Genomic DNA, 26,797 nt, shown 5'->3' with positions numbered 1-26,797 from the left:
GGGAAGGATTCTAACAAAAATAGATGTTCTAAGCCTCCTGGAGACTAATATGTCTTAACATGAATTGTTTAAAAATAAAACAAACCAGGATAATTTTCCTGTTAATTTTGGTGCAGATCTCTGGGTCCTTCTGGAAACTGTACAAATGAGTTAAGATTTCTCTTCCCCACTTCAGCCCAGTGGAATTCAGTAAGTAAGAATGAAGCCTGGCACAAAAACTATCATTTTGTAAAGTTACAAAATCATAAGGTCTGAGGAAGGAAGGAAAAGATGGTCTGGCATTTTGTAATTGGCATCAGTTAGAAAAATGGCCAGGTAAGCTCTTTTTTGATTTGAGTAGCTTGCCTGCAGAAATTCTCGATTAATTTTGCCTCATGAATAGACTGGGCTGGACTGACTACATTTTGCCCTGAAAAATGCTTCCTTTCCTTCTCCACCTTCAGAATCACGGTGCAACCTTCTTCTTTTGCCTTACAGAGGCATTGAATTCCACACTGTTTTTTTCCTTGTGGGCCCTACTCAACTTTTCTTTGCTATGCTGGATTATAGTGAGAGGAAACAAGCTACCAAAATTGCCCACTTTTTGTTGGCTTGGATTTTCCTCAGCCTCCGAGCCCACATACAGTACCATCTCCTAGGTTAATGGGTTTACTTTATCATGCCTAGAAGGTAATGATCTTGGCAAGTGGATGTTAATTTGTTATTCTAAACCAGCAGCTGTGTGGTGGGTTTGAAAGAGCAGGTGGCAGCCTAGCAGTCACTGGGGAGAAGTGGGAGGGGGCAGCCTAGGAGAGAAGGTTACTCAGGAGTTCACCATGTCCTGTATTGATGGATTAAACATCTTGTGACATCAGACTTTGGATTCATGCCAAATCTATTTATTCTGTTTCATATGCATATTCCCCACCTCCCAAGATTTACTATTAACCAGTCTTTACTTCCAGATAAGTTCTTTGATGCTTCAGCTGTTGCCAAGTTTTTTTTTGCTAAATTTCCTGATCTGTTGTTTCTTTAAAACGAAGCTTGGGAATACAATAATGAGTTAAAAATTACAAATTATATTGGAGTCCTTTTCTGTAAATGTTACAACCTCTAAACTCATATTGGCAGGCTTTGAGTGGACAAGGAGAGAATGTGTTTCAATTTTCATTCCTAAAGAAATAGCAAAAGAATGAAATATATGTAGAAGTAATCAGTCAAATTACTGATCCCCACATGAAATAAACTACCCAAATTCTTCAGTTGATAATTCAAGTTTTGATTTTTTATCTTGTTTTCAGCTGATTTAAAAATGTTACAGTATCAAAAAATCTTGTTCGCTTTACATTTCCCATTTGTTTGTACTGTACTCATTACTATCCATCTGCAAAAGATGTTAACTTTTCAGAACTATTTAGATTAACACTACAACAAATTTGCTTAGAAAGAAGTTAGATGATTTGGCAGATTTCAGGCCATATACTAATTCCTAAAATATAAATAATTTTTAAAAAGTAAAAACCAAGAATTTCAAATTAACTATTTCAGTATTTATGTACTGATATTGGCCTAAAGATTCTTAAGCTATATATGGAATGCACACAATTTGAAAATACAAAATTATTGCAAATAATCTATTTTACAACACAAAATATACCGCAAAAGGAAAAGGGCATGTTATAGGTTGAATATATTTGATTGTAGGCCTATACTTGATAGTAAGCCCATTGATTTTACTAAAATTAATAATAATAAATGAGCATGCTTATTGTAAATTATGCTTTAAATAGTCACTTTGAATATCTCCATCTAGAAGACAAAAATCAAATGTACCTTTGAACTTAAAAAAGAATTTCTTTAATTCTTTGTCATGTAGTAAAAGCAACTGGAAAGACTGTTTTCAAAGAAGACCAATCACTTTGAAACATCATGGCAAAGAGCAGTACTAGTACATCAGGATGGGATGGAATAATCACAAATTCAAAATATTTCATGACATATAATCAGATAGGGAGATAAACCCAGTTATGCTCCAATTCATATAGAATATGAGTGAAAAAGTCTATAACTGATATTAGTAATAACTTGTAATAGACAGGATACTACAGATTAAAACAAGATATCTGATCTCAACTATGCATAAGACAGTAGTATCAAACTGATTATAGTAAAAGTATAACTGGTCTATTTATTAATCAATATGATCACATAATTTCATAAGCCTCGGTATCTTACTGGCTTAACATTCTCCAGCTTTACTTCTGAAACACATTTTTACAGAATTAAAGAAAGTAATAATCTTGTACTATCATACTGCATTTATAGAATTGGTTTGTCAAATTTATTTTGACCTTGAATTACACATTTTAAACATTGGTAAAGAGCTATCTGCTGCACTGTTTTTCTGATTTTATGTCTTGTACAGTGGGCTAATTCTTCAACCACACTCCCTGATTCCTCTTTGAAAGTATCAGCTAGCAAGCAAAGATGTTAAGAATATACAAACTTATCACCTGATTAATGAAACAAATTGTCTATGGATCCCAATCTGGAGCACAGTGGGACTTCAGTTCCTCTAGGGTCATCAAGCAAATTTCCCCTCAGGAAAGAGCTGTTGTTCCTAGCATCTGCTAGGCAGAATGCTCCCAATGTCTATTTACTTTTCAAAAAGCAAATACTAATTTCAGGATGCTGTTTACGTAACAAAGCACATATAGCTTTAAGCCATTGCCTTTTTCTAGGTGTCACATGGCATTGCTGTGTATTTAACATTTTACTGTATGTTGTTTTGCTAATGGCAGATGGCACGCAGTCTGCTAGACTAGGCATTGAGATAGGTTCCTGCCATTCTGCAAGTGAGAAAGTGAGAAGTTTGTAAAATACAGGACACAAAAGCTGAAAATTTGAGGAAGAATAATTAAAAACTGCTGATTGGGGCACTGAAAGAGAAGTTAAATTTGTTCTGTGACTGACTTCCAAATACTGGCTGTAAGCAAAATTATCACCCTACACTAGTCTTTGGGATTCAACTTTACATGACCATAGTTCTTTATGTGTGCATGTCTGTGTGTGTTTGCCCTGTTTTTTGCCCTGCTTTTCTTCAAATGTGTTAATTTTGGGGGGAGGCTAAAAATCAAAATGATCTATATGCATCTTTATTTCATATTAATTCTGTCAATGTTTTCATAATCCAGCTTTGGGAAAACAAGCATTTTAGGCAGACCAAGGCAGAATATTAGTGATACTAAAAACAAAAACATCAGTTAGGTCAGAGATTTTGTCTACTTTGTTTTAGATTTATTTGACAATCATCTGTCACAGTGGGATATCATTAGTATAGTATGCTCCTGATACTCAGTTATATATCTCCAACCTGGATGAAATTAATGATTCTCTGGATATTTTTTCATGGTGCCTGGAGGCACAACAGACTTCAGCTGAACCTTGTAAGATGGAATGGCTGTGGATGGATCCCTTGGCATCCAGTTTATTATCTTTGGTTTTGGATGGGGTTGCACTGGGCTCACAGCTCCTGCTCAAACTGCAAGTGGCACCTGTGGCTAGGAGTGTCTTTTGCTCAACTTCCTATTGTGTACCAATTACGCCCTTCCTGAATAAAGAGACTCTCTGCTTGGTTACTCATGCCCTGGTCATCTCCCATCTGGACTAGTGCAATGCGCTCTACATGGGGTATCCTTGAAAAGTATCTGGAAGCTTCAGCTGGTAAAGAATGTGGCCATGCGAGCAATCCTGAGAGCCCAAAGAATTGTTGTGTGAGATGAACTAGGTGCCAATTTGCTTCTTGGAAGGAATGTTGATGACCTCATGAGGTAAAGAATTCCAACTGGTGGGCCCTGGAAAAGAACTTTCTCTGCCATTGCCCCCATCCTTTGGAACCACCTTCTCTCCCCCCCCCAAAGAAGCCAGGCCCCTACTCTCTTGACCTTCTGGAAAGATGCAAAAACATGGCTCTGTGGCCTTGCTTAGGGAACACAGAGGAACTCAACTTGGAAGAATCCTTTCTTTCTAGAGGCTTCAAGAAGTATGATGACGTTTTTTGCATCACAAGGTGGAAAAAGGAGGGGAGGGGAGGTATATTTTGCTGGACAGAGAAACCTATATATCTGGATTTAGCCCTCAGGACAGAATTTGTCCATTACTGGTATGACTGCCTTGAGTATGTCAATGGGCCAAATATATTCACACAAGCATACATACTAAATGATTGAAATTTTGCAAGATCTCTTTTTTTTCCACCTTCCCAGCATTTTCCCCCACAGACACAGTTTTTTGATTGCAAAAGAAATTGACTGACCAGGTTGTTACCCAAGCCTGAGAGACTGAGTGACTGGCCCAAAGTCACCCAGCCAGCTTTCATGCCTAAAATGGAACTAGAGCTCACAATTTCCTGGTTTATAGCCTTAACCACTAATCCAAACTCCCCAGGAAATTTGGGAGATCTTATGAGAGACATGAAACTCCATGCCTTTTTAAACAGTCTTTGTCTTTTATCCTTTTAAAATGTTTTTTTTTTCTAATTTTACATTTTAAGTACACACTGGAGGGTGATATTGGAACCCATGATGTTTGAAATTAATCAGGCAGAATGAAAACTTTACTAATCCTCAAGTCCATCCCAATTTACCTCATCATGTAATTTCAATGACCATAAAAAATGTAAAGGTGTTTCTAAAAGCTATCTCTCTGAGACAAGACAGTTGTCTTTAGTTTAGATTAGGAATTGACAAATTGACAATTGATAACTTTTCAAACTAGCTTCTAAGTTAGGTTAAATAGAACTTCCACATTATATTTGAACAGTCCTTCTGTGTTGATGTTCATCCACTTTGATATTGGAGGAGATTCCTGAGAATAAAGTGGACAATTAAGAAAACAAATTCTCACCTGAGATATACATGTCCAGATTCAAATTATCTTACTTCAGACACATTATGTGAAGGCCTAGCTCTCTAGAGAAGGCTCTAATGCTGGAAAAGGTGGAAGAGTAGAGAATGACCAGCAACAAGGTGGCTAGATTCAGTTACAGTGGTGATGAATACACTGCTAGAAGACCAGAAAGAGCAGATTAGAGACCGATCCTTTTTTATTTAAGGTGTCACAAAGCTCTTTCCTGTTTAAACCCTTTAATTTTATCCAGGAGAACATAAAGCATTTGAGTTAACTATTTGATGACTGAAGAATAAGAATTTTGAGCTATTTCTGAAAGCAAATCCCAGCCATACAATCTTGAGTAGCTGGTCCAAGTATTTCTTCCATTATGATTAAGGATAAGTGAAAAGGGATTTGTTACAAAGAATAGGTGGGAGGAGGAGTTTGCCAATCTATCAAGTGTTTCCTTGAAATTCCATTTTAAGTGCTCAGAAGATACCATTCAAATTTCAGGCTAGTTTCTAAACCAAATTCTTTGTGCATTAGAATACAGTATTTCTTTTAATGCTGATAAGAAAATAAGCATGTTTCAAGTGTCTATGGAGATTCTCAGTTATCCAGATCATAGTTATCCCAAAAATGCTTTTCAAAGGCAACTGGACTTTACTTTTAAAACAAAGTCCACTTGCCTTTTGAAAAAGCACCTTTGGGACAAGCATGCTTCAAGATTATCTCTTATATATTAACATGCTTCAGGATTTTTAAATTTAAAGAGGCAGATGTCAGTCATATCATTTAGCAAAGCATGAATTGTTTTAACACAGTAAAATTTTATATTTAAGTATATGTGTGTGTGTGTGTGTGTATCCTATCTTTGTTTTTATAAAGAATTCAAGGTCACAAAATACCTAATACTCCCTCCTCTTCCCATTTTCTTCACAACAACAATCCTGTGAGGTGGGTTGGGCTGAGACAGTGACTGGCCCAAAGTTACCCATCTGGTAAAAATGCATAGCATTTCTCTATACTTTATGTACCACACTTTTTTCTTAGCATTTTTTTCAGCAAGTGCAACTCTTGTGGATCATTGTTGATCCACAGGTTGCAACAGGAATAGACTGACAGGCCTGTTGTCTAAGCCTGATGTTGTAGGCTGGAGAGAATGACTGGCCCAAAATCACCCAACTAGGTTGTATTTTTCCTATATCCATATGAATATCAATTTCATACCCAATCAGTACCTTTGTTATATTTTTAAAACTATATGTACTGTATACTGTAAGCAGCCTAATAAAGCAGAATTCTATTATCATTTCAAAGACCAGTGACTTTCAGAAAAGAGTTAAATTTCAATAATTCCCTACTACAGGGAATTAGGGGATGGAAGGAATGTTTTTCACACAACTATTATATATTCCTTTGTCTGGATTCTGTTCAGGCATCTCATGGCCTGTTATCTGCAAAAGCTTGTGATAATAAACATGGTGAACCTTTATGACAAAGTTTGGTGATAAATTTTAATGATAAACTTCCCTTTTTACATTTTTCCTTATAATAATGAAAAACCAATGAAATGTTAGACTGATAAAGGAACAGAGGCAGAAATAATACGTAAGTAAATAACAGGGGTAGTCCTCTTTGAATCAAGCTCTTCCTGCTGAACTTTGTGGACCAGTCCTTTTAGTTTGTCTATCCCTTTATTCCCCCACCCTTTTCCAGTCTAGCCAACAATTCTGATATTTCCTTGTGGTCTCCTATCCAAGTACTAACCAAGTCCCAACCTGTTGTATTTATTTAAATTTATATAGCCACTTATCTCACCTACGTGATGTAAGTTAAAAATAACAGTACAGTAAATAACCAAAAGCATAACAAGTAATAAAATATTAAACATTTAGCTTTCCAAGATTACCTAAGGTCGCCTAGGTCAGGGTTTTTCAACCAGTGGTACGGGTACCACCTGTGGTACATTGGCACCTGACAACACCGCACAAGCCTAAGCGAGAGACGGCTGGCACTGCAGGGCTGTCAGGGCTCAGCAGAAGCGCCAGGATCAGCGCCAGGCTCCAGCTGGAGCTTGGCGCTGATCCTGGTGCTTCTGCTGAGTCCAGAAGAAGCACCGATCAGCTGGAAGTTGCAGCATCTCCAGAGTCTTGTGATTTACATTCATATGCTTGGCAACTGATTCATATTTATGACGGTCACAGTGTCCCAGGGTCATGTGAAATGACCAAAACCTGCTGCAACCACCCAGCAGACAGGAGGAATAAAACCAAACACCCCCCACCCCACCCCCACTGCCAATCCTCAACAGAAATGCTTACAACCGAAACCTCGAACAGGAGGAAGAGCACCACAAGGTGGGCAGGCAGGTGCCTTGCTCAGCTGTGGCTTGGGGGGCACTTTTTTCAGTGCTATTGTATCTTCGAACAGTTACTAAGCAAACTGTTGTAAGTCGAGGACTACCTGTACTTTATCACTTTTTTCCTTTTTGGGGGGAGGGTCAAGTTTTTGACACCTTGGTAGGCGACTGGTGTTACTCGGATATTGCCATATTCTAAAAGTGGTACATTGAATGAAAACGTTGAAAAGCCCTGGCCTAGGTAGTGCCTCATGGCCATGTTATCCAACAATACGTTTCGTTAGGTGTTAATTTCCACGAATAAAACGCCTAAAGTTCGTAATCCTTCTTGGGGAGGAAACTTCAACTGAACTCAGGACAGGCAAACTCCTCAAAACAAAATGCAGCTCCAGCTACACGAGTCCGTCGCTCCTTTTGGCGCTGGGAAGCACCTCCTCGACCCCCCCCCCACAAAACTGCAACAGCGCAACTCCAACCGCTCCCCCTCGAGACAGACCGAGATAGGAGGAGCAAGTGACGTCTCGGGAGGGGGTGGGGTTTAGGCAAAGGCCTAGCGCGGGGCAGGGGAGCGTCGCTGCTTTTTTGCTGTCGTTCGTGTCCGTCGGCTGGGCTGGAGAGGACGGAACAAAGGGAAGAAGTCCGTGCCGGATCGGCGATGGTGGGCATTCCGGGAGCTTCTCAGTGTAAGATCCTCCTCCGCGCTAGTAGCGATGCTGCCTCCATTCTTGACCCTTCCCTTTTCCTCTCACTTAGCGCTTCCCACGTCTTAGGACCACAAGCCCGAGCGACGCCGAGCTCTGTGGAGGCTTTGAAAGCTGCAACCCCAGAAAGGGGCTTAATTCTCCGTAGACGTGGCTGCGGCAGGCTGGGGAACTTGTCTCCCTCTGACATTGCCCAGGCAGTGTGCGCGCACTTTCGCTCCCTATTCCGCTGCTACCCGGGCTTGGATTTCACTTTTTCCCACCACTTTTCCTTTGCTTCTTTTTTATCTCTGTGGTTGGAATAACATTGCGTATCCTTCTTTACTCCTGGACCTTCTTTTCGCCGTCCTCTGTTCTCTTGTTACTTCTTCCCTCCCCTTCCTTCTGAACAGTTTCCACATTCATTTATACCAGCCTTTCCTAACTTGGTGGCTTATGGAGGTGTGCACTATACTTCCCTTCATCCTCAAATGAGGATGATGGGCCTTGTAGTCCAACACATCTGGAAGCTAACTTAGTTAGAAAGTCTGTTCTGTAGGACCCAGTTTATATCAGGTAAGCAGCGCCTTCTCTTTTCTAAATGGTAGTTTCTTATTTTCTGCAAACCCATTTAGGGTTTTGCTTATTGCTTTTTGGTACTCATCTGAGGAACCTTTCCTCCTTTATTCTTTCACCAAGAACAATTTTTGTAGAAGTCTTTATTTTCTTGATTTGTCTATAGATTGGGTTATTTGGATTGTGCTGGTATATGTTTCTGTGACAGCATTGGGAAATCAGAAAGAAAATAATTCAATGAAGAACTGATTTTTACAACTGATTTGCTAAAACATGAACTAGGCATTGACTCTGCATTTTTCATTCTTGCCAGTTAAAATACTGTGCAATTGTTTCTCCTCAATAATACTGGAACAGAAAAAGGATGCCTGCTTTGTGGAATAATCAGCTTTATTAAATAAATATGTAAGAAGCATTTGTATTAGCATTACAGACCTGAATTACTTTTGGAACTATTAGGAATGCCTGGAAACATTCATTTCCAGTAGAGAAATCTTGCTGTTGGGGCCAATGTTATTAGTTTTGAACAGCTCAGGTAAATGTGATCTTAAATATTCCCATCTTGTTGTTTGAGAATAATAAAATATTGAAGCTTTAAATAACACTGCCTGTCCTAGGTTTAAATTTACATGTTTCACCTTTAATCATGGTGTTTTGTGGTGTGTTTGTGTATGTGTTTCAAATTTATCTTCTTCCATGCTATTTTCTCAGTGGAAGGAAGTTATGAGTTTTCATTCCTTTTAAATATGGAAAATAACAATGACAATATTTTAAGTTGTACATAAATCTACAGAGGTCAGGTTATTAGTTCTTTATTAGTACCATAGATTAAAATCAGCATATTACTCATTGAAATCATAGTAGAAAGAAAAAATAATGCATTTTTGGAGGGAGTACAGTGTGTACTATTATATTATTCCATCAGCCCAAGTGGCTTTAAAATTTATTTTAAAAACAAACTTGTTAATCATCTTATAGTCAGCAATCTTTAACAACATTATGCTCAAATGATTGTAAAATTTATTAATCATTGTTTGATAGTGTGATTTATTCCAGCGTTACAACCTGAAAATATTCAGTGGTCAAAGCTGTTCATCTCCAGACAGTATTGCCAACTGGTTGAGGATGATCAGTTTTGTAGCCTAAGATTGTTGAAATACGCCTGACTAGAGGAAAATGATTTATACCAAAGTTTTGATCTTACAACATGTATAGTGTCATAATCCTTTGTGGTGCTCTGAGACAGCAATTTTTATTTATGCAAGATTTAGCGAATCAAAATAGAGAACTATTTTGCTAATTTTATTTGTCCATTTCAGACACTTATATTCTACATTTTATGGCAAAACTCTTAAGGCAGCTTAAAACAAAGTCATAATACATCAGGTAATCAATAATCCTGCACTTTAAGTTGGATATTACATTTGAAACCATGCTGAATTTACTCATTAAGTGTCTGCAGAATAGTCCCACACATTTCTCTCAAATATGGGGGATATTGGCTTTCTTTCTCTTTCTCTTGTGCCTACCAATCTAATCATCTGATATAAAGATTGCCTTATGAACAGAAAAGCTGTCATTACCTGGTCTTGTAATATACAGCAAGTCAATTTCAGAAATTTAAATTTGGCCTGGAAAGATCTGCATAAATACATAATCAGTATAGTTGGCATGCTATAATTGGCTTCACAATTTTGCTTGCATTTTATGAAAAAGTTAAAAGACTGCAATATCTATGTTGCAAGCCTAATAATCTAGAAATATATAACATTAGAGAATCCTTGCTAGATCAAACCAAAAGTCTGTACAATTCAGCATTCTGTTTACACAGTGGCTAACCACATGTTCTTGAGTAATACATAAGTAAAATATGGGATGAGTGGCATTTTGGTAGCTACATTGAAAAGCACAGTTCCTTCAATAATATAAGTGATACTGAGCTATTATGATTACTAGCAATTGCTAGCACTATCTTTCATAGATTTATCTTTTCAAGGTGTCAAAATGGATGGCCATCATTAAATTCCCCATTTTAATTCTGTGCTTAATTTTACTTCTGTGCTTTATTTTAACATGAATCATCAGCATGTTTAGGAGTTATATTCTTTTTGATGTGACCAGAATTTTAATGATATTCAAATACTATTAATTGAATTTAAATAAAAGTATTATACTAGTGATTTTCTAAAAATATAATTTTCTACTGATGTCCCATATATGTTTGCCAGTGTGGAATAAGCATATATAGGCTGGATGTTTGGTACACTTTTATTTTATCCTAGGATCATTTTCCTCATTCCATTAACATATGTGTGAAAGATCTCCCATTATGTATGACATTTTATATGGGTATATATTGCTTCCTGCAGTGATGCTCATTTTCCCATATATTGAATTCTTAGAGATTTTTTGTTACTCCTTTGTACCACTGAGAAATTGCTTTGCTCAGACTTAATTCCTGTTCTAGTTTGATCAGTAATCTTGCTCTCTGCTTCCTATTACTACAATATATTTATGGGTCAATTTCTGATCCATCAACCTCCTCACTATTTCCCAGGGTTATTAAATTTGCTTAGAATGTGGGAGCCTTTATCCACTTAAAAGTCCAAGATTTGGATAATTCCAAACATATATTATACTTAACATTCAAAGGTTATTGGGGCATACATTTGCAAAATCATGTTTTGCATTACATTTTACAGTAAAGGTTGTTTTTCTGAGTACTGATAATTTTCTCTAATACATCTTCCCTAGTTTCCCCAGAATATATGTTAATCTGATCCATTTATATATATTTAATCTAATTTTAAAAACTAGCATTACATTCGTTCCATTTCCTAGTTTAGTGACTATTCCTAGTTGATCTTTTATTAGATAATTAGGGATTTTATATTTTAATTCTAGAAAGGTTCTTAGATAAATACTATCCTATCATTCTGTTATCACTATTTACCTTGATTTACTTCCTGAACATAGCAATAGTTAACCTATTTGTATATTTTGTAAGATCTGCTTCCTATGTATTAGTGATTTGGTGTTTATACTGTATCCTTTTTCCTTTCAATTTTTCCTAATTTGCATATCAGTAGTATTTCCTTCCTTCCGCTTCCTTTTAGTGGACACGCTTCCTTTTAGTGGACACGGATCTTCAAGTCATTCTTCAGTGCAGTGGTCATGGTTATATCAAAGGTTGTGCTGAAGAACAGCTCATCCCTACATTGTAGTAGACACCCATCTGTTCTAAAAACTATTAAGAGTACAGAGACATTGTAGTACTCTATTTGGCGTTCTGACCCATTCTAACAATATTTCAAAAACATCTTAGTTTTGAATTTAAAACACTTCCAGAAAGATACAAACAACCTATTTTAAAATTGAGGCAATTCTTTGAAATTAGAAATGGAATGTTTTCTACTTGAAACTTTTGCAGACATTAGTGAGAGGTAAACATTCTATGTAGTTTATTTTGCTATGGCCAAAAGGATAAGACTACTTAATATGCCATTATTAGGATTCAGTACAAAGTTACATGTCTCTTCTTTTTGACATGAATTTCCTGAATAGAATTTATTAGCGGGTGTGTTTCTATTCATTTAGATGACCATTGACCATCTTTCCCCACTACAGATGTTAATAAGTATAGAAATAATTAAGATTACATTGTTGCCTATTAATGCTCTTTGGAATGAGCACTGTGTTTGCTTTTTGTATAAGCAATAAAATAGTATTGTTAAAAACAATTACAATTCCATGCATTTTAGGTAAATTTAGTCCTATTTATTCCATAAATGCCTCAACAATTCTGCTTGCATTTGTTTGATGCTGTAAAGTAACATATCTCTTCTTCTGAAAATTCTTATATCCATTCCTGACAGTTCAAAACACACAACATCTTGGCTTTCTGTACTCTATTTTCTCTTAAATGAAGCCATATCTATTTCTCCCTCCCCATCTGTAGAAATGTTCCCATTCTTGCTGTTGCTTGTGTCATTATAAGAGGGTTCCTTCTTTGTCCAGTACTTCTATCTTCCTCCTCCCAAAATTGGAAACTTTAAAGTAATTTTCCAAATATTTTTGTATTGTTTTCCTGTTACAGTAATGGTTTTCATAATAGCTTTATATTCTATTTAAAACTATTTTTTTCCTTTTTTCACAATTCGGTGACTGAAATCTAGAAAGGTCTAATTAAATAACATTTCTGTGGTTAATAATCTGACATCTGAAGGAATTGGAGACAGGAGAGTGGATTTGAAACATTTTCCATTTCCTAGATGTTATTTCCATCTCTGTTAATGTAACTTCAGAAATATTTTTGGTATTAAACAAGTCATTTGAAGCTTGCTGACTCTCTAGTCCTGATCTCAGACAAGTAGCTATTGTGATTTTGTTAATTATGATTAGCACTAGTATCATGCTGCCATAAATCTTTCATAAATGGAATGTGCTCCCATGGGAGTTCAAATAAGAATTTTATTAGTTTTTAATGAAAAAGTTATTTTATTTGTATTGTAATCTTTCTTTGAGAATCCTAGATTCACGGTTGATCTTAATTATACTACAGTCAATTGAGAAAAAATATGATAAACACATAGTTACCAAATGGGTTTCTGATCTGTCCTGTAGATTAAAGCTGGATTGCTCAAATGTCGATCCAGCATTCTATTCCCTGCACTACTTTGGCTGCTTTAGGAACTTACTATTAATAGCCATAAAAAAGAAAGATCCTCTCTAAAGATGACAATAAAGAAAGGTTCAAGAGCATTTAAAACTTGAATGTTCATTATAAGTCAATGCTCATGTGATGCAGTTGGCGGCGCTTAAAAAGATACTGCCTCTGGGCTTGAAATCAACCTAAAAAAACCTTCTACCTTTGATAAAAGACCCAGTGGGAGTAAATAAAAACTGTTTCTCTTTGTGATGGCTGTGCAAAGTTTGTTTGTCTGGGAATTGAATAAGAATTTACTTTAGATTCTTAAGGTTTGACAAGTTTTGTTTTCCTTTATTGAAGACTAATACTATAGGATTCTTTACTCAATTGTTTGAGCATAAAAGCAAATAAAAGGAACACTTGCATGTTTGTAATGTTTGCATACTGCGTTTAAACTTTTTCTGTGCCTGTGAATATCTCAGTTGGGAAACTATAATAATGATTGCCAAACTAGTGCAGGGAAATACACAGAGAAAAACTCAAGTATCTGTAGTTCATTACCATCCTGGGTGCATCAAGATTCATAGTGATGCATCCCAGTGGTACCTTCCTGTTCCTGGAAATGAGGCTTTCTTAGTATTAGTTCTGACATAATTATCCATTTGTGAGTGCTGCCAGACAGCTCTTAACAACATGTAATTTGCTTTGCTGGATCAGACCAAAGTCCATTTAACCCTATTCCAACAGCAGCCAGCCAAATGCCTCTGGATTTTCACAGTAGGTAATAAATAGTAAATCTCCTTTGAACTGAACTCTACTACTGATGACTTCATGGACATGTCCAAGTTGTTTTCTTGGCAATACCATGGAAGAGATTTGACACAGCTGTGGGAATCTTCTCCAACAGATGTTTACATGTATAATAATATCCCCGTCCCAGGACTGTACTCCATGCATCTCATCTATGAAAGCTTATGTGAAAATAAGTATGTTAATCTTTTAAGACACCCCAGCTATTAGAAACAGATATGCACACTAGGCAGTAAGAATTAATTTGCAATATATTTTGTTGAAGATGTATTGTATGATATATCCTGTTTTCAATAAATGTTGATCAGTATTATTTTGAAAGTTAACTAAGCTAATGGATATAGGCCACATTGGCATAATAAATTTAGTTAGAGATATAATCTATTATGCAAGAACAAAAATGCATACAAAAAGGTATCAGTTGAACCAAAGACCAATTTAATCCAGCATACATTTCTTCCAGACAATGTGGACAGGATATTAGAAGAGGGAGAAAAACTATTCTCCAAAGCACCTGAAGACAGTACAAGAAGCAATACATCAGTGGTTCTCAACCTTTTTAAAGCCGTGACCCCTAACCGGTCGTAAGTTGAGGACTACTCAACCAGTCGTAAGTCGAGGACTACTCAACTGGTGCAGCACCGTTTGCAGAATGGACTTTTGCCGGGCTCAGCAGGGCAGAGACAGCCTGGACAATTCCTATTGGATTTTGAAAGCCAATAGAATTAGACTCTATTCAAGAGAGTCTATTCTATTGGCTTTCAAAAGCCAATAGAATAAAAGGGAGTAGCACAGCTAAGGAAAAGGGGAAAAAAATGGCAGACTGCGTTGTTTGGTGACCCCTGTGAAATGGTCGTTCGACCCCAAATGGGGTCCCAACCCACAGGTTGAGAACCACTGCAATAGATGGAGGGAAGCAACCTAGAACTAAGGAGAAATTCTCTGACAGTTAGAACAATTAATCCCTGGAACAAGTTGACTCCAGAAGCTGTGGATGCTCCAGCACTGAAAGTTTTTAAGAAGAGATTGGACAACCATTTATCTGAAATGGTGTAGGGTTTCCTGCCTGAGCAGGGGGTTGGATTAGAAGAGCTCCAAGGTCCCTTCCAACTCTGTTATTCTGTTCTGTTATATTAGTTAGAACCCCAGCATGGGTGCATGTATCTTATGATTTGTGATTTTACTCAGCCTCAGTGCAGTTTAGTTGCTTTTTCTAAATGTAATCCTTCATATCCAGAGCTTCTTGGATACATGGGTGACCATATAAATTGGATGAATAGATAGATGGATAAATAGACAGACAGTACCTATGAGAAGTCCATATTAGAATATGAAAGCAATAGCTTTCTCTTCAGATTGCTCGTCAGAAGTAATATTTAATAATTATGACTAGTAGTCATCGGTTGTCTTTTTCTCTAAAGGTTTGTTTTCTTTCTTTAGTCAAATCCTAGTTTATTTCTTGTAGTATACGTAAACTTAATTTTTGAACTGAATCCATATTCAAAATATACTTTATGGATGCTAGAATATTTATTTACTTATGAGGCTGAAAAAAGACATGGCTGCTTTAGTGAGCCACAGTCGAGGTAAGCTCTTTTAATGACTTCTCCCAAATATCTTAATAAATAATATTCATTAATCAGTCTGAGGCAAAAGATTAGTTACCCAAAATATTTGAAAACGTTTTACTATTCTTAATATTTTATATTCTTTGACCTTTATTAATATAATTTGAATCATTAGCTACAGTATCTAGTCTTTACATTATTTATGTAGCTGTATATGTTGTTCTATCTATAAGAACATTTTATATTTATTGATATAACCCTGGTAAGGTTTTTTTTTTTAAAAAAAATACTATAATCTGCACTTGTGGAGTTAAGTTTATTTCTTTTAAATACCTCATTCAACACAAAATAAATATGGGAGATAGAATAAAAAAGTATGAAAATTGGATCTAATCTTCCAATTTCTGGTATTATGAAATAGATTTGTATGGTTTGACTGCGGATTTTTGCTCATACTCTCATGCAGGATAAGATTATCAGGGCACACTAATCATAATGTCTATATGTCACATCTAGGATCAGAGATAGATTTAATTTCAAAACCATGTCTTGAAAATCATCAGCAGAATAAAGTTATTTAGGCATTGTGGACCTACAGCTACAGTGAGGGAAAAAATTATTTGATCCCTTGCTGATTTTGTATATTTGCCCACTGACAAAGAATGATCAGTCTATAATTGTAATGGTAGGTTTATTTTAACAGTGAGAGACAGAATAATAACAAAAAAATCCAGAAAATCTCATTTCAAAAAAGTTATAATTGGTTTGCATTTTAATGAGTGAAATAAGTATTTGACCCCTTTGCAAAACATGACTTAGTACTTTGTGGCAAAATCCTTGTTGGCAATCACAGAGCTCAAACGTTTCTTGTAGTTGGCCATCAGATTTGCACACATCTCAGGAGGGATCTTGTCCCACTCTTCTTTGCAGATCTTCTCCAAGTCATTAAGATCATAAAGGCTGACGTTTGGCTGTTCGAATCTTCAGCTCCCTCCATATATTTTCTTTGGGATTAAGGTCTGGAGACTGGCTAGGCCACTCCAGGACCCCAATGTGCTTCTTCTTGAGCCACTCCTTTGTTGCCTTGGTTGTGTGTTTTGAGCCATTGTCATGCTGGAATATCGATCCACAACGCACTTTCAATGCCCTGGCTGAGGAAAAAGATTCTCACCCAAGATTTGATGGTACATAGCCTTGTCCATTGTCCCTTTGATCTGGTGAAGTTGTCCTATCCCATTAGCAGAAAAACTGATTGATTGATTGCTTCTGTGGACAGGTGTCTTTTATATAGGCAACAAGCTAAGATTAGGAGCACTCCTTTAAGAGAGTGCTCCTAATCTCAGCTCGTTACCTGTATAAAAGACACCCGGGAGCCAGAAATCTTCCTGATTGATAGGGAATCAAATACTTCTTTCATCAATTAAAATGCAAATCAGTTTATAACTTTTTCTGGATTTTTTGTTATTCTGTCTTTCACTGTTAAAGTAAACCTACCATTACAATTATAGACTGATCATTTCTTTGTCAGTGAGCAAATGTACAAAATAAACAGTGGATCAAATAATTTTTTCCCCTCACTGTATAGTGAGAACATCTTAATCGGCATTTTAAAAACTGGATACCATATCAGATGAGCTTTTGATTTTATCCAGGAAAGCTAATTTCATGTTACTTTCTGAAAAACAACTAGTTATAAGTGTCGTCTGAAACCTGTTTTATTTATGGATAATACTGTATAATGTCCAAGTTGCCCTTGCATCTATTGTTGAGTTTCTTTCATTCAGTTCACAGCTCTAGTCATCTTGTTTCTTGTTATTAATTTACTTATTTTTGTAGATCCTTCTGCCATTGAACTCTACTACTAAAATCCAGAAAATTCCTAATACAGGATGGAAGAATGCTGTTGACCTTTCCTTGAGTATGATTTACTTGTTGCTTCTACCCTCATTAAATGGCTGTGACTAGAGTTGAACTTTTTAGAAAGGGCTTGATGAGGAACAGTCGTTCAGTTTTTTTAAATTAGCGGCTGCCATTCTAAGATTATCTCATAGGATTCCAGACCTAAAATCAACAAGTATTTTAGAATTTGAATATTTTCCATTGCTTTGCTGATTCCTTCATAAGTAGCTAACTAATGTAAATATTTAGTGTCCTTTACTTTATATTTTATTTTTCATGTTATTTGTTTAGATGTCAATAATGATCTCAGAATAATGCTGCATATGTGTACTGACACATTTATAAATCATTAGTGTTTCTTTTTGCTCTTTCCTTATGCTCATGTTCTTAACAGCAAATTCATTTCTCATTTGTAGCTGATGTAGCTTATAAAATATTTCTATTTTTCATATTACTGAATAAAGTCAGATTTCTCACTAAGACTGGCTTAACCATGGTTTGTTGTATCAGCTGCAATAGTCTATTATAAACCATGGTTTAGGACTTAGCATGTTTGAACATGCTAAGTCCTAAACCATGGTTTATAATAGATTAATCTGAAATTATGTCGGAACAAGTTATGATATTTGAACTAAGCTTTGAATCATCACTATGTCCAAATATGGAGATTTATGTATTAATAGTCACACTTTCCCATTGTTGGTATGAGATTCTTGATATTGTCCAAGTTATTGATTATTGAACTTCATTAAAAGAGTGATTAAAAGAGCTACAGTGATATAGAAAGTTTTTTGTACTTCTTCCATCAGTCTCCACATAGGAAACCACTCCACCATGTATGAAAATGAAAGAAATTTTCTGAGGAAAAATTGACACTGTACTCAAGACATTACATTCAGTTATTTAAACTTAGCTTTGCAATAATTAAGCTGACCTCCTTTATAACAGAAAGAGGATTGATCTATTGAATATGGAATATTTTTCTAAACCATTGATTTCAGTCTTTATTATGTAGAGATCTTTAAGTATAGGAACAAACAGCCTTTCAATACTTGATGTTATAACATCATTGAAGCGTAATGAGGCCCTCTTAATTCTTGGATAGAAATAATTGTATCTCCTCATGCAAATTGAATTACTTTATGCTTTTTTTTTAAAGAGCAAGCAATAGTAGAACTGGTTTTTCTTCTATTCTTTCATTTCTTCATCACTCTTAGAGCAATTATATTAACATTTTCTTTTGGCTGTTATTTTCTCAGAATAACTTTTCTGTGTTTTCTGTACTTTGACTCCTAAGAGTCTTGTCCCCTCTTCAGTTATTAACATGGAGTATTAGGCACATAAAACTTTCCAGGGTTGGAAACTAAATTTATCTGATGACATCACTGCCTTTTCTGGCATTTCAGTAATAGCAATTTGCACTAAGTTTGCTTTATCTCTGGGCATGTTTTTTTGATTAAAGGCAAAGTTCTGTAAATATTTTTTAAATGATTGAATGTTGAAGCTATAGAAAACACATGGTGGGAGTCAGACACACTGAACACCATGTGTGTTCAGCTATAGCCTCATCTTTGAGCTTAGGAGTACGAATGCAGATCTGAGAATTGTGGGTGATAGGTTTATCTGGGATGATTGGCAAGGATTTATAAAGCAAAGGGGGATTTTCTCACTGAGCTCCTCCCCTTCCCCCCTTTTTCCCTCCATTTCTTTTTTCTCAGAAAAAGGAAATTGAGATCACATTAAAGCCTTAATTGGTTTGGCTCCAGGACTAGTTCAGTGGCTGCCAAACAGTTAATTTATTGTGTGAGTTTGGCCATGTGTTGAACAGTAAATTTGTCCTAAGCAAAACATGATCTTTGTTCTTTGTGTATACATATATTTGTTCACCAGATTCTTTAAAAAACAAAATGAATTGTGCATGGCATAGGCCTTGTAGGAAATGTATAAGACAAGTCCTGTTTTACAAAACAGACTCTAATAAAGTAGATTTCATATACTATTGATGTCACTCGTTGAGGCAGTAGCATACCTCTCTGGATTCTTTTGAGGGATACCTTTGTTAGTCCAGTTTTTTCACTTGTCAGAAAACTATCTTAGAGAAAGATTAAATTGCACAATTTAAAAGAAGACAATGTTGATACTATGTCACCACTTGAAACCATCTTTATTTCTAATAGGTTCATATGTTCTGTGTTTAGAATATTTCTTAAATAATGCCTGAAATGTATTTTATGAAAAATATATTTATTGGCAAGTCCTGTAATGTCAGAGGGATGGGTTTAGCAAAATAGAAACTATGTAATATGGCTTGTTGGCTGCTTACCAGTAAAATCTACTTGGCATTAAAATAACACTTTTAAAGATCACTGAGAGTTGTCAGAATTATGAATTTTTTAAAAGGCTTAAAATAGATCCTTGTGGAAACTTGGTCTAGAGCCTGTAAACACTTCATGTGAACTGCTGTATAGGTATTTAGATGGCTGTACACCATAGCATTCTTACATCAACGTGTGATGCAGGTGTGTCATATATGTTGGATTTAAAAATTCTAGACCTATAGCAGGGGTGTCAAACTGCCAGCCTGCAGGCCAGTTGCATCATATGGAGGCCATGCCTACCCCAGCACTGGCAATGCAAAAAAAGTAATGACATGTCCCTTGATGTAGTAAGTTTGACACCCATGACCTATAGTATTAGTTGTATCCATTTCTAAAAAAAAAAAATCTCCCCTGCTATACTGTATTATGTGACATGATGTTATAGGCTACACTCCACAGCTACCGTATATATCCTCAAAACATTTAGTCATAGATATTGCTTACAAGATATTTCAGATCTAAAGTTACATAGCTTTATCATTCTAACCCAGTCTGTAGCTCAGTATAGAAACATTTTGACTTTGATTCAGATGAAATGTTTGTCTTACTGTTTTCACATATATGGTATGGGGTGCAAAACTCCAGACACACATTAGGTTGGCAGGAAAGAGACATGTTGCTGTTATGTAGTAGGTTATCTGGATTTTTTGCAATACAAACATGATATCCCTAGTTGTGATGCAAGTTACAAGCCTCAATGCTGTATGTTCTTCTGCTTTTGGAATAAGGCTGGTGATTTGGGGCTATTGTATTCTCACAGATTTAACATAGGACCAAAGGATGGTAGATTCTCCTGGCATCTAGTGGATGTCTGGAGTTTTATAGACCAGGTATGACTAATCTAATTTTCTTTATTGTAGGGATCAGTTACTAGGCTGAAAGAACAAACAAGTGCTTCTTTTAATCCTCATATTTGGGGTTATAGTAATCTATCTCATCCAATTGTAATCTTTAAGGCAAATATCTAACAAAGCCTTATTATTTTTGTTTATGTCTGCTACATCTGAAAGCTCCAGGGGCTTTTATGAAAGGGTAAAAAAGGTTCCTCCTGCACCCAGTTTCCTCTGGAGGTATAGAAACATCACCCTTAATATAGCTAAATGCTAACCATCTTTTGCTGTGAACTGTAGGGAGGAAGATGAGATCAAGCTGTTGAACTTCTTTGTAGGCAGTCGGCTTTTGCTTGAGGCCGCCTGGAGCTGCCACATGTTCTCCTGACATACTGGCTAACACACTCAGCATGTGTCAGTTTTCAAGTTTTTAACAAGGCCATGCAGAAGTCACTGCTTTTATCCAGAAAGTCTGGAAGTATACCGAGCCAGGCAAACAATAAGAATCCGCAGCATTCACATATGATAGTCTCCCCCCCTCCCCTTTTGATTCTGCTGCCAACTAAATCCAGCAAGTTACAATTAATGAAAGCATTTGATTGTCAGTGGCTCCAAGGAAAGAAACAGAATACACTGATAGAAAGTAGGCTGTATTTGGCTGTACATTTTCTTGGGGAGCAAGTTTGCTTCTTAAAATAACATTATACATTGGTGAGTCTTATTGAGAAAGGTTCATATCTGCATAGATTCAGGCCTTCTTCCCTCCCCCCCCTTTGTGTAAAGTTAGTGGAAGACAGACATATATTTGGGGAGGTGAGCGAATGGGGGAGGGTTTTTGCTTTGAGATAAGTAATAAGGTAAATAAGTTTGTTAAATGAAAAGGATTATGGAAACCTGTCCCACTTACTCAACTTTTTAAACCTACATTTTTAGCATACCAATTTATTAACTTTACATTGAAAATAGATATGATGAATTAAGCATGTTAACGGCAATTCCAGCAGCATAGCTCTCCTTTCTTTCCCATTTTTTTCTGCCCACTGCTGTAGATCTAGCTCCCTTTTTGGCTGCAATACCTTTTAATTAGGGCAATGCTACTTTTTTTACAATAATGACTCAGTAAGTTGCTACTTGTTTTTCACTATATTTAATTTCTAATTTTGTGGGGGGGGGGAGGAAAAGCCCAATAAATTCTTTGCAAAAACTAAACAGCTTATCATGAATTAGAAATGGAAGTTGGAGTCTTTTGTTTGGAGTTCATTAGATCAGCTACATCCTACATAGGTACTGACAAAATTATTATTATCTGTCAGTTGCCTGTTGGTCTATATCAGGGGTGTCAAACTGCTGGCCTGTGGGCTGGTTGCATCATATGGAGTCCACGCCCACTCCAGCTCTGGCAATGCAAAAAAAGTCGCGATATGTCATGACATGTCATGTGGTGAGTTTGACACCCATGGTCTATACGGAATGAAATCTGGTATTATAGTAGTCCATTTCCTATTGGGCAAATTTTCTGCCATAACTGATTCTTCTATACAGCCATATTGAGATTTTTAACATAACGACACTGCCTAAAGTTGGTTGAGATATAGCTCTTTCTTAGCTGTAGTATTGTTTCTGCCTTAGATTCTAGTTCTAAGACAGGGGTGTCAAACTCACAACATCACATGACATGTCGTGACGTATTGTGATTTTTTTCCATTGCCGGCAATGGGGTGGGCGTAGTTTTGCCATGACACATCCGGCCCATGGGCTGGCAGTTTGACACCCCTGTTCTAAGATGTCAAAGAAGTACTAAAAATCTTATACATTATTCCAAAGGTTTATGCACACTCTTACTTGTATGTGACCCAAAAAATAAAAATAAAAATGATTTTTATTATAGTTTATCAACTGCTTGCTTGGTTGAGCAGTTTATTCTTGCCTGATGACCAAATAGAGCAGGCATGTCAAACTCGCGACGTCATGTGATGTCGCACAATGTATTGGGCTGGTTTTGCCATTGCTGGCAATGGGGTGAGCGCGGCTTCCACGTGACGTGTCCGCCTGTGGGCCAGCAGTTTGACATCCCTGAAATAGAGTGTCTTGTTTGCAAGCAGTTTGTAGTCTCAGAAAGATGGTTTTGAAATCCTGAGACAAGATGGACATTATTTAAAGATGTTATGTGAAAAACTATAATCTACTGTATATCTAGTTATTTTTTATTAAGTAGGATCAAATTTACAAGGAAGAAACAAAGAACAAGCACTTTAATCCTGTCTGTTTCCGTATGTATGTATGTATGTATGTATGTATGTATGCATGCATGTATGAAAATCTCAATCTTGGATGTATGAAGTACACAAATGGTTCCTTTTCCCAAGTCAGGCCATTATTGTATTTATAATGCCCATTTGCGGTTTTTCAGATTTTAAGATTGGAATCTTTCTCAGGACATCCCTGAAATGCCTAGGAGTAAATATGGGATCTTTTGAATGCAAAACTACGTTTAGACTTTAACTGCTTTTCTGTGTTTGATTTAAATGATTGAGGTTTATAAGAAGATTCTTCTATTCTTTTGAGTATGTGTTATGATGGGACATTTACTTAAAATTACTCTGTAATGTGGGTTAATTTGTTTTAGCTTAGTGTAATATTAGATCTTCACATGATGATGTTAAAATATAATGATTTGAGCCTGGTCATTTGTTCTTCAAGTGAAAACTTTAGATTGTGTTCAACAGTGACTTAGCTAAAGTTAGATCCACCGAATAGGCTTTGTGATCAATAATTTCTCCTTATTTAGGACATTCACATCTCACCTCTCTTCAGTTTTGTAATTGTTGATAGTAGTTATATAACAGTTCATTGAAACTACCAAGAACATATTGACATGAGAGACAACACAAGTCAGTGAAAGAGGAAGTCTTTGTATTGGTATATTTTTTTCTTTAAAGAAATCTATACAGTGCCAAAATTAAATAATAGCTAAAATGCTAAATATTGAAGCAGGACATATTGTCTATTTTTAATCAGCTGCTACCTAGGTAAAATTGTCTGCATTTGTGCTAAGTCTTTCTCTCTTTTAAATACTTACTGTGTAAATGGAAAAGGCCAGGTGTTTGCCTAGAATTGTAGCAGCTGTAGAGCAGATGGAGATGTTTAAAATAGCAAGCAAAATTCACCTGGTCATAGTTAAGGAAAATCAACAAGTGAATTATTCTCATCAAGATGGAATTAATCTAAAATACATCTTTGAATACTGAGAATCTCAGAATCTTCAACGTTATTGTTTTAGCGCCCCTCAATCCTTTTTTCATTAGTCTGCTTCTTTATCTCTGTGCTGCAAGCAAGATCCCAATGCTCTATCTAGGCCAGGGGTAGGCAACCTTGGCTCTTTTATGACTCGTGGACTTCAACTCCCAGAATTCCTGAGCCAGCTGGCTCAGGAATTCTGGGAGTTGAAGTCCATCAGTCATAAAAGAGCCAAGATTGCCTACCCCTGATCTAGGCTATCTTTTTATAGACCCTGCATTTGTAAGCACAGACATACTCTCTGACCTGCAGAGAAGTAATTCCCACTATATTAATTGGTCTGCAGTATTTATGGAAGTACAGCCAAATGATGTAGTTCTCCATAGTTATTTGGATATAAAAAAGGGTACTTTCCCCTCAAATCAAGCCTGGTTCCTGTTGCCTAGATGGTCAAAATGATGTTGTTTCCAACAATATGGAAATGTTTTGCTATTTTTTTCCCAATGGATTTTTTTTAACTTCCTAGTATAACATATAGCTTTAAATTCTGTGTTGGTCTCTGACTGAAATCTACCCAGAACTATCCCTGTTTAACTTCTGAATTTAGATAGTAAGGGAAGGGAAATCCACTTCTTAGGGGAGTCACAGTTCTTTTGGTAGATAGTTTCACATACATTCCATTCAGAATGTGACTAAAATTATAAAAAATAAAATAGGAAATGAATAATCACTGAGATATTTTGAAATGCATTTAGCAGTGCCTATCTCTATGAAGAAAGAAAAACGAGAAAAGAGGGAGCAGTGGAATAAACGCAGAGAAGGGAGGACGAAATGCAAAGAACACATTAGTTCCCTCTGAATAGGCTAATGGATAGTAATGTAACAAAATTGTCCAATAAACTGTTCATTAATTCATATTTCCTGGGCCAATCTGGAAGAAATCTTGCAGTTCTTTTGACTTCTGGTTTCTTCTTTCCTGACTCTTCTCTTTTTTATTGGTTTCCTGTTTTAAGGGAAAACCACAACCTTTCGGCTTTTTCTCTAGCAGAGAATGAAAGGCACATGGTGATGGTGTAAGAGGAGACCCTCTCAGTCCGTCTGTGCTTGGGTGGGCATGCTGGTCTTTTCATAAACTAATCACTTCCAGCACTGCTGCGGAATCAGACTTTGTGGAGCCAGGAGCAGGGAGCTTGGAATGTTAGGGCAGGCACAAAAGTCTGTCTTCTTTCTGATCCTGGCCATGTTTTTTCCTCCACACTAGTAATCTATTCAATGATACCAGCAAATGTTAATACTGTTGAGAAAGCACATATAAGTGTGCATGTGTATTCATCTTTTGGCCTTTGTAGAAACTATATACTAGGATGGCTTAGAAGGAAGAAAAAGATGGAAATACTGTTGTGTCTGCAATCATGCAGTTCTAACTATATGGAGAATTCCACTATATAAATATTTGAGGGAGCTATCTAAAATTATTGCAATATATGTGTGTGTACCTCCTTCTCCGTCATACAAATACTATGGAAAAAGTGGACTTTTCTTACTGGGTGTGAAAACATGTCTAAAACTTAAAATACATTGTTTTAGATCAAGAGGATTGCTAATTACCAAATTTTTGTTGCATAGGCAGGCTGGAGTTTATTACTTAACAAATAAAATCCCTAGTTCAGGGGTAGGCAACCTTGACTCTTTTATGACTCGTGGACTTCAACTCCCAGAATTCCTGAGCCAGCCATGCTGAGGAGAAAGGGAGAGGTTTCCAAGCTCAGCCATGCTGGCTCAGGAATTCTGGGAGTTGAAGTCCATGAGTCATAAAAGAGCCAAGGTTGACTATCCCTGCCCCAGTTCATGCCAGCCCTACCTAAAGAGTTGCCCTTGCTGCCTATTTTGCAATTTAAAAGAAAGAGTGAAAGTACTGTTGCATGCATTGCAAATTACTATATTGGAATCACTGTCTGTGAAGCCTCTCATTCATTATTAATACCTCACCTTGATTGAAAGGTTAAAGCCTTTCTTTATGCCATCAAGGACATAAAAAAGTGAAGAGTCAGATTGGATAACTGAGAATATAGAGACTAAAATGAAAAGTGCTCTGCAGAGGAAGTGTATTATTAGCTTCTTTCAGGAATTCATTCGTTCATTGTACTTGTTCCTTTTCAGAACTTCTATTTCCTTTTTGGGGACAAACATAGTCTTTTGCATCATGAATGCCTCGTGATGTGTTTGTGAGCACCATAGAAGTGGAACTTAGGTTTATGTTGGGGTGGTTGCAGCTGAATTTGAGGACAGTTCTATTCTTTGACCTGATTTGAAGCCATCACTGTGTTAAGTGTTGCTTGATTACCTACTACTATATATTCTACTGCTTCTGATGCAAAAGTTAGTTCAGCAGCTTAGGAATATTTGCATAAAAGTACATGTTCTCCAAAACACCAAGCTCCTTTTTGGGTCATCAAAAGTGGAGCTGTTATGTGTCCTCCTGAAATCGGAAGTGAGAATTATTTTACCAGTGTGCTGAAATATGTTCCAAGGAAGTGCTCTGGTTTTCTTCTGTGCTTGACATTGGACATTAAATAAAATCCCTGCCATTTTGCATGTCTGGTGCTAATCAAGATTGTATATTTCTCGTTAATTTTTATGGGGCAGTCATGTTTTGTTTTGCTTGGTCTGCTTCTGTTTTACTTTGCTATACCTTATTTATTTAATTGGTGATGTTTTTGTATTTGGGGAATCCTTGTTGGGTGCAAAGATAGACTGTACCCTTCCTTTAAAAAAAGTATTAGTTGGTATTTTTATTTCTAAATTGGCTTTTCTCCTCATTATAATATTAAAATTGCTGCTGTGAAAACACTCCCCACATTATTGGGAGCAGGATGAATAGTCAGTTGTATTGAATATCTCTACAAGTTTGTTTCATTTTAGTTCCCAAATCTCTGATGA

The 26,797-nt window shown here is 36.4% G+C and overlaps 1 protein-coding gene across 2 annotated transcripts in view; it reads left to right on the top strand.

Moving 5' to 3' along the window:
* Nucleotides 1–7,782: 7,782 nt before the first annotated feature.
* Nucleotides 7,783–26,797, top strand: part of CBFA2T2 (CBFA2/RUNX1 partner transcriptional co-repressor 2) — a 100,002-nt gene continuing 80,987 nt past the window's right edge. For both annotated transcript variants that reach the window (XM_039344713.1, XM_039344714.1), the window contains exon 1: nucleotides 7,783–7,914. In XM_039344713.1, the coding sequence (XP_039200647.1) occupies nucleotides 7,887–7,914 (28 nt within the window). In that variant the 5' untranslated portion in view covers nucleotides 7,783–7,886. The remainder of the gene's footprint in view (nucleotides 7,915–26,797) is intronic.

This window comes from Crotalus tigris, unplaced genomic scaffold (genome assembly GCF_016545835.1).
Source record: "Crotalus tigris isolate CLP2741 ecotype Arizona unplaced genomic scaffold, ASM1654583v1 scf7180000017935.1779662, whole genome shotgun sequence".
Taxonomy (NCBI): domain Eukaryota; kingdom Metazoa; phylum Chordata; class Lepidosauria; order Squamata; family Viperidae; genus Crotalus; species Crotalus tigris.
The sequence above is the reverse complement of the archived record's forward strand: the minus strand, read 5'-3'. Positions and strand labels throughout refer to the sequence as shown.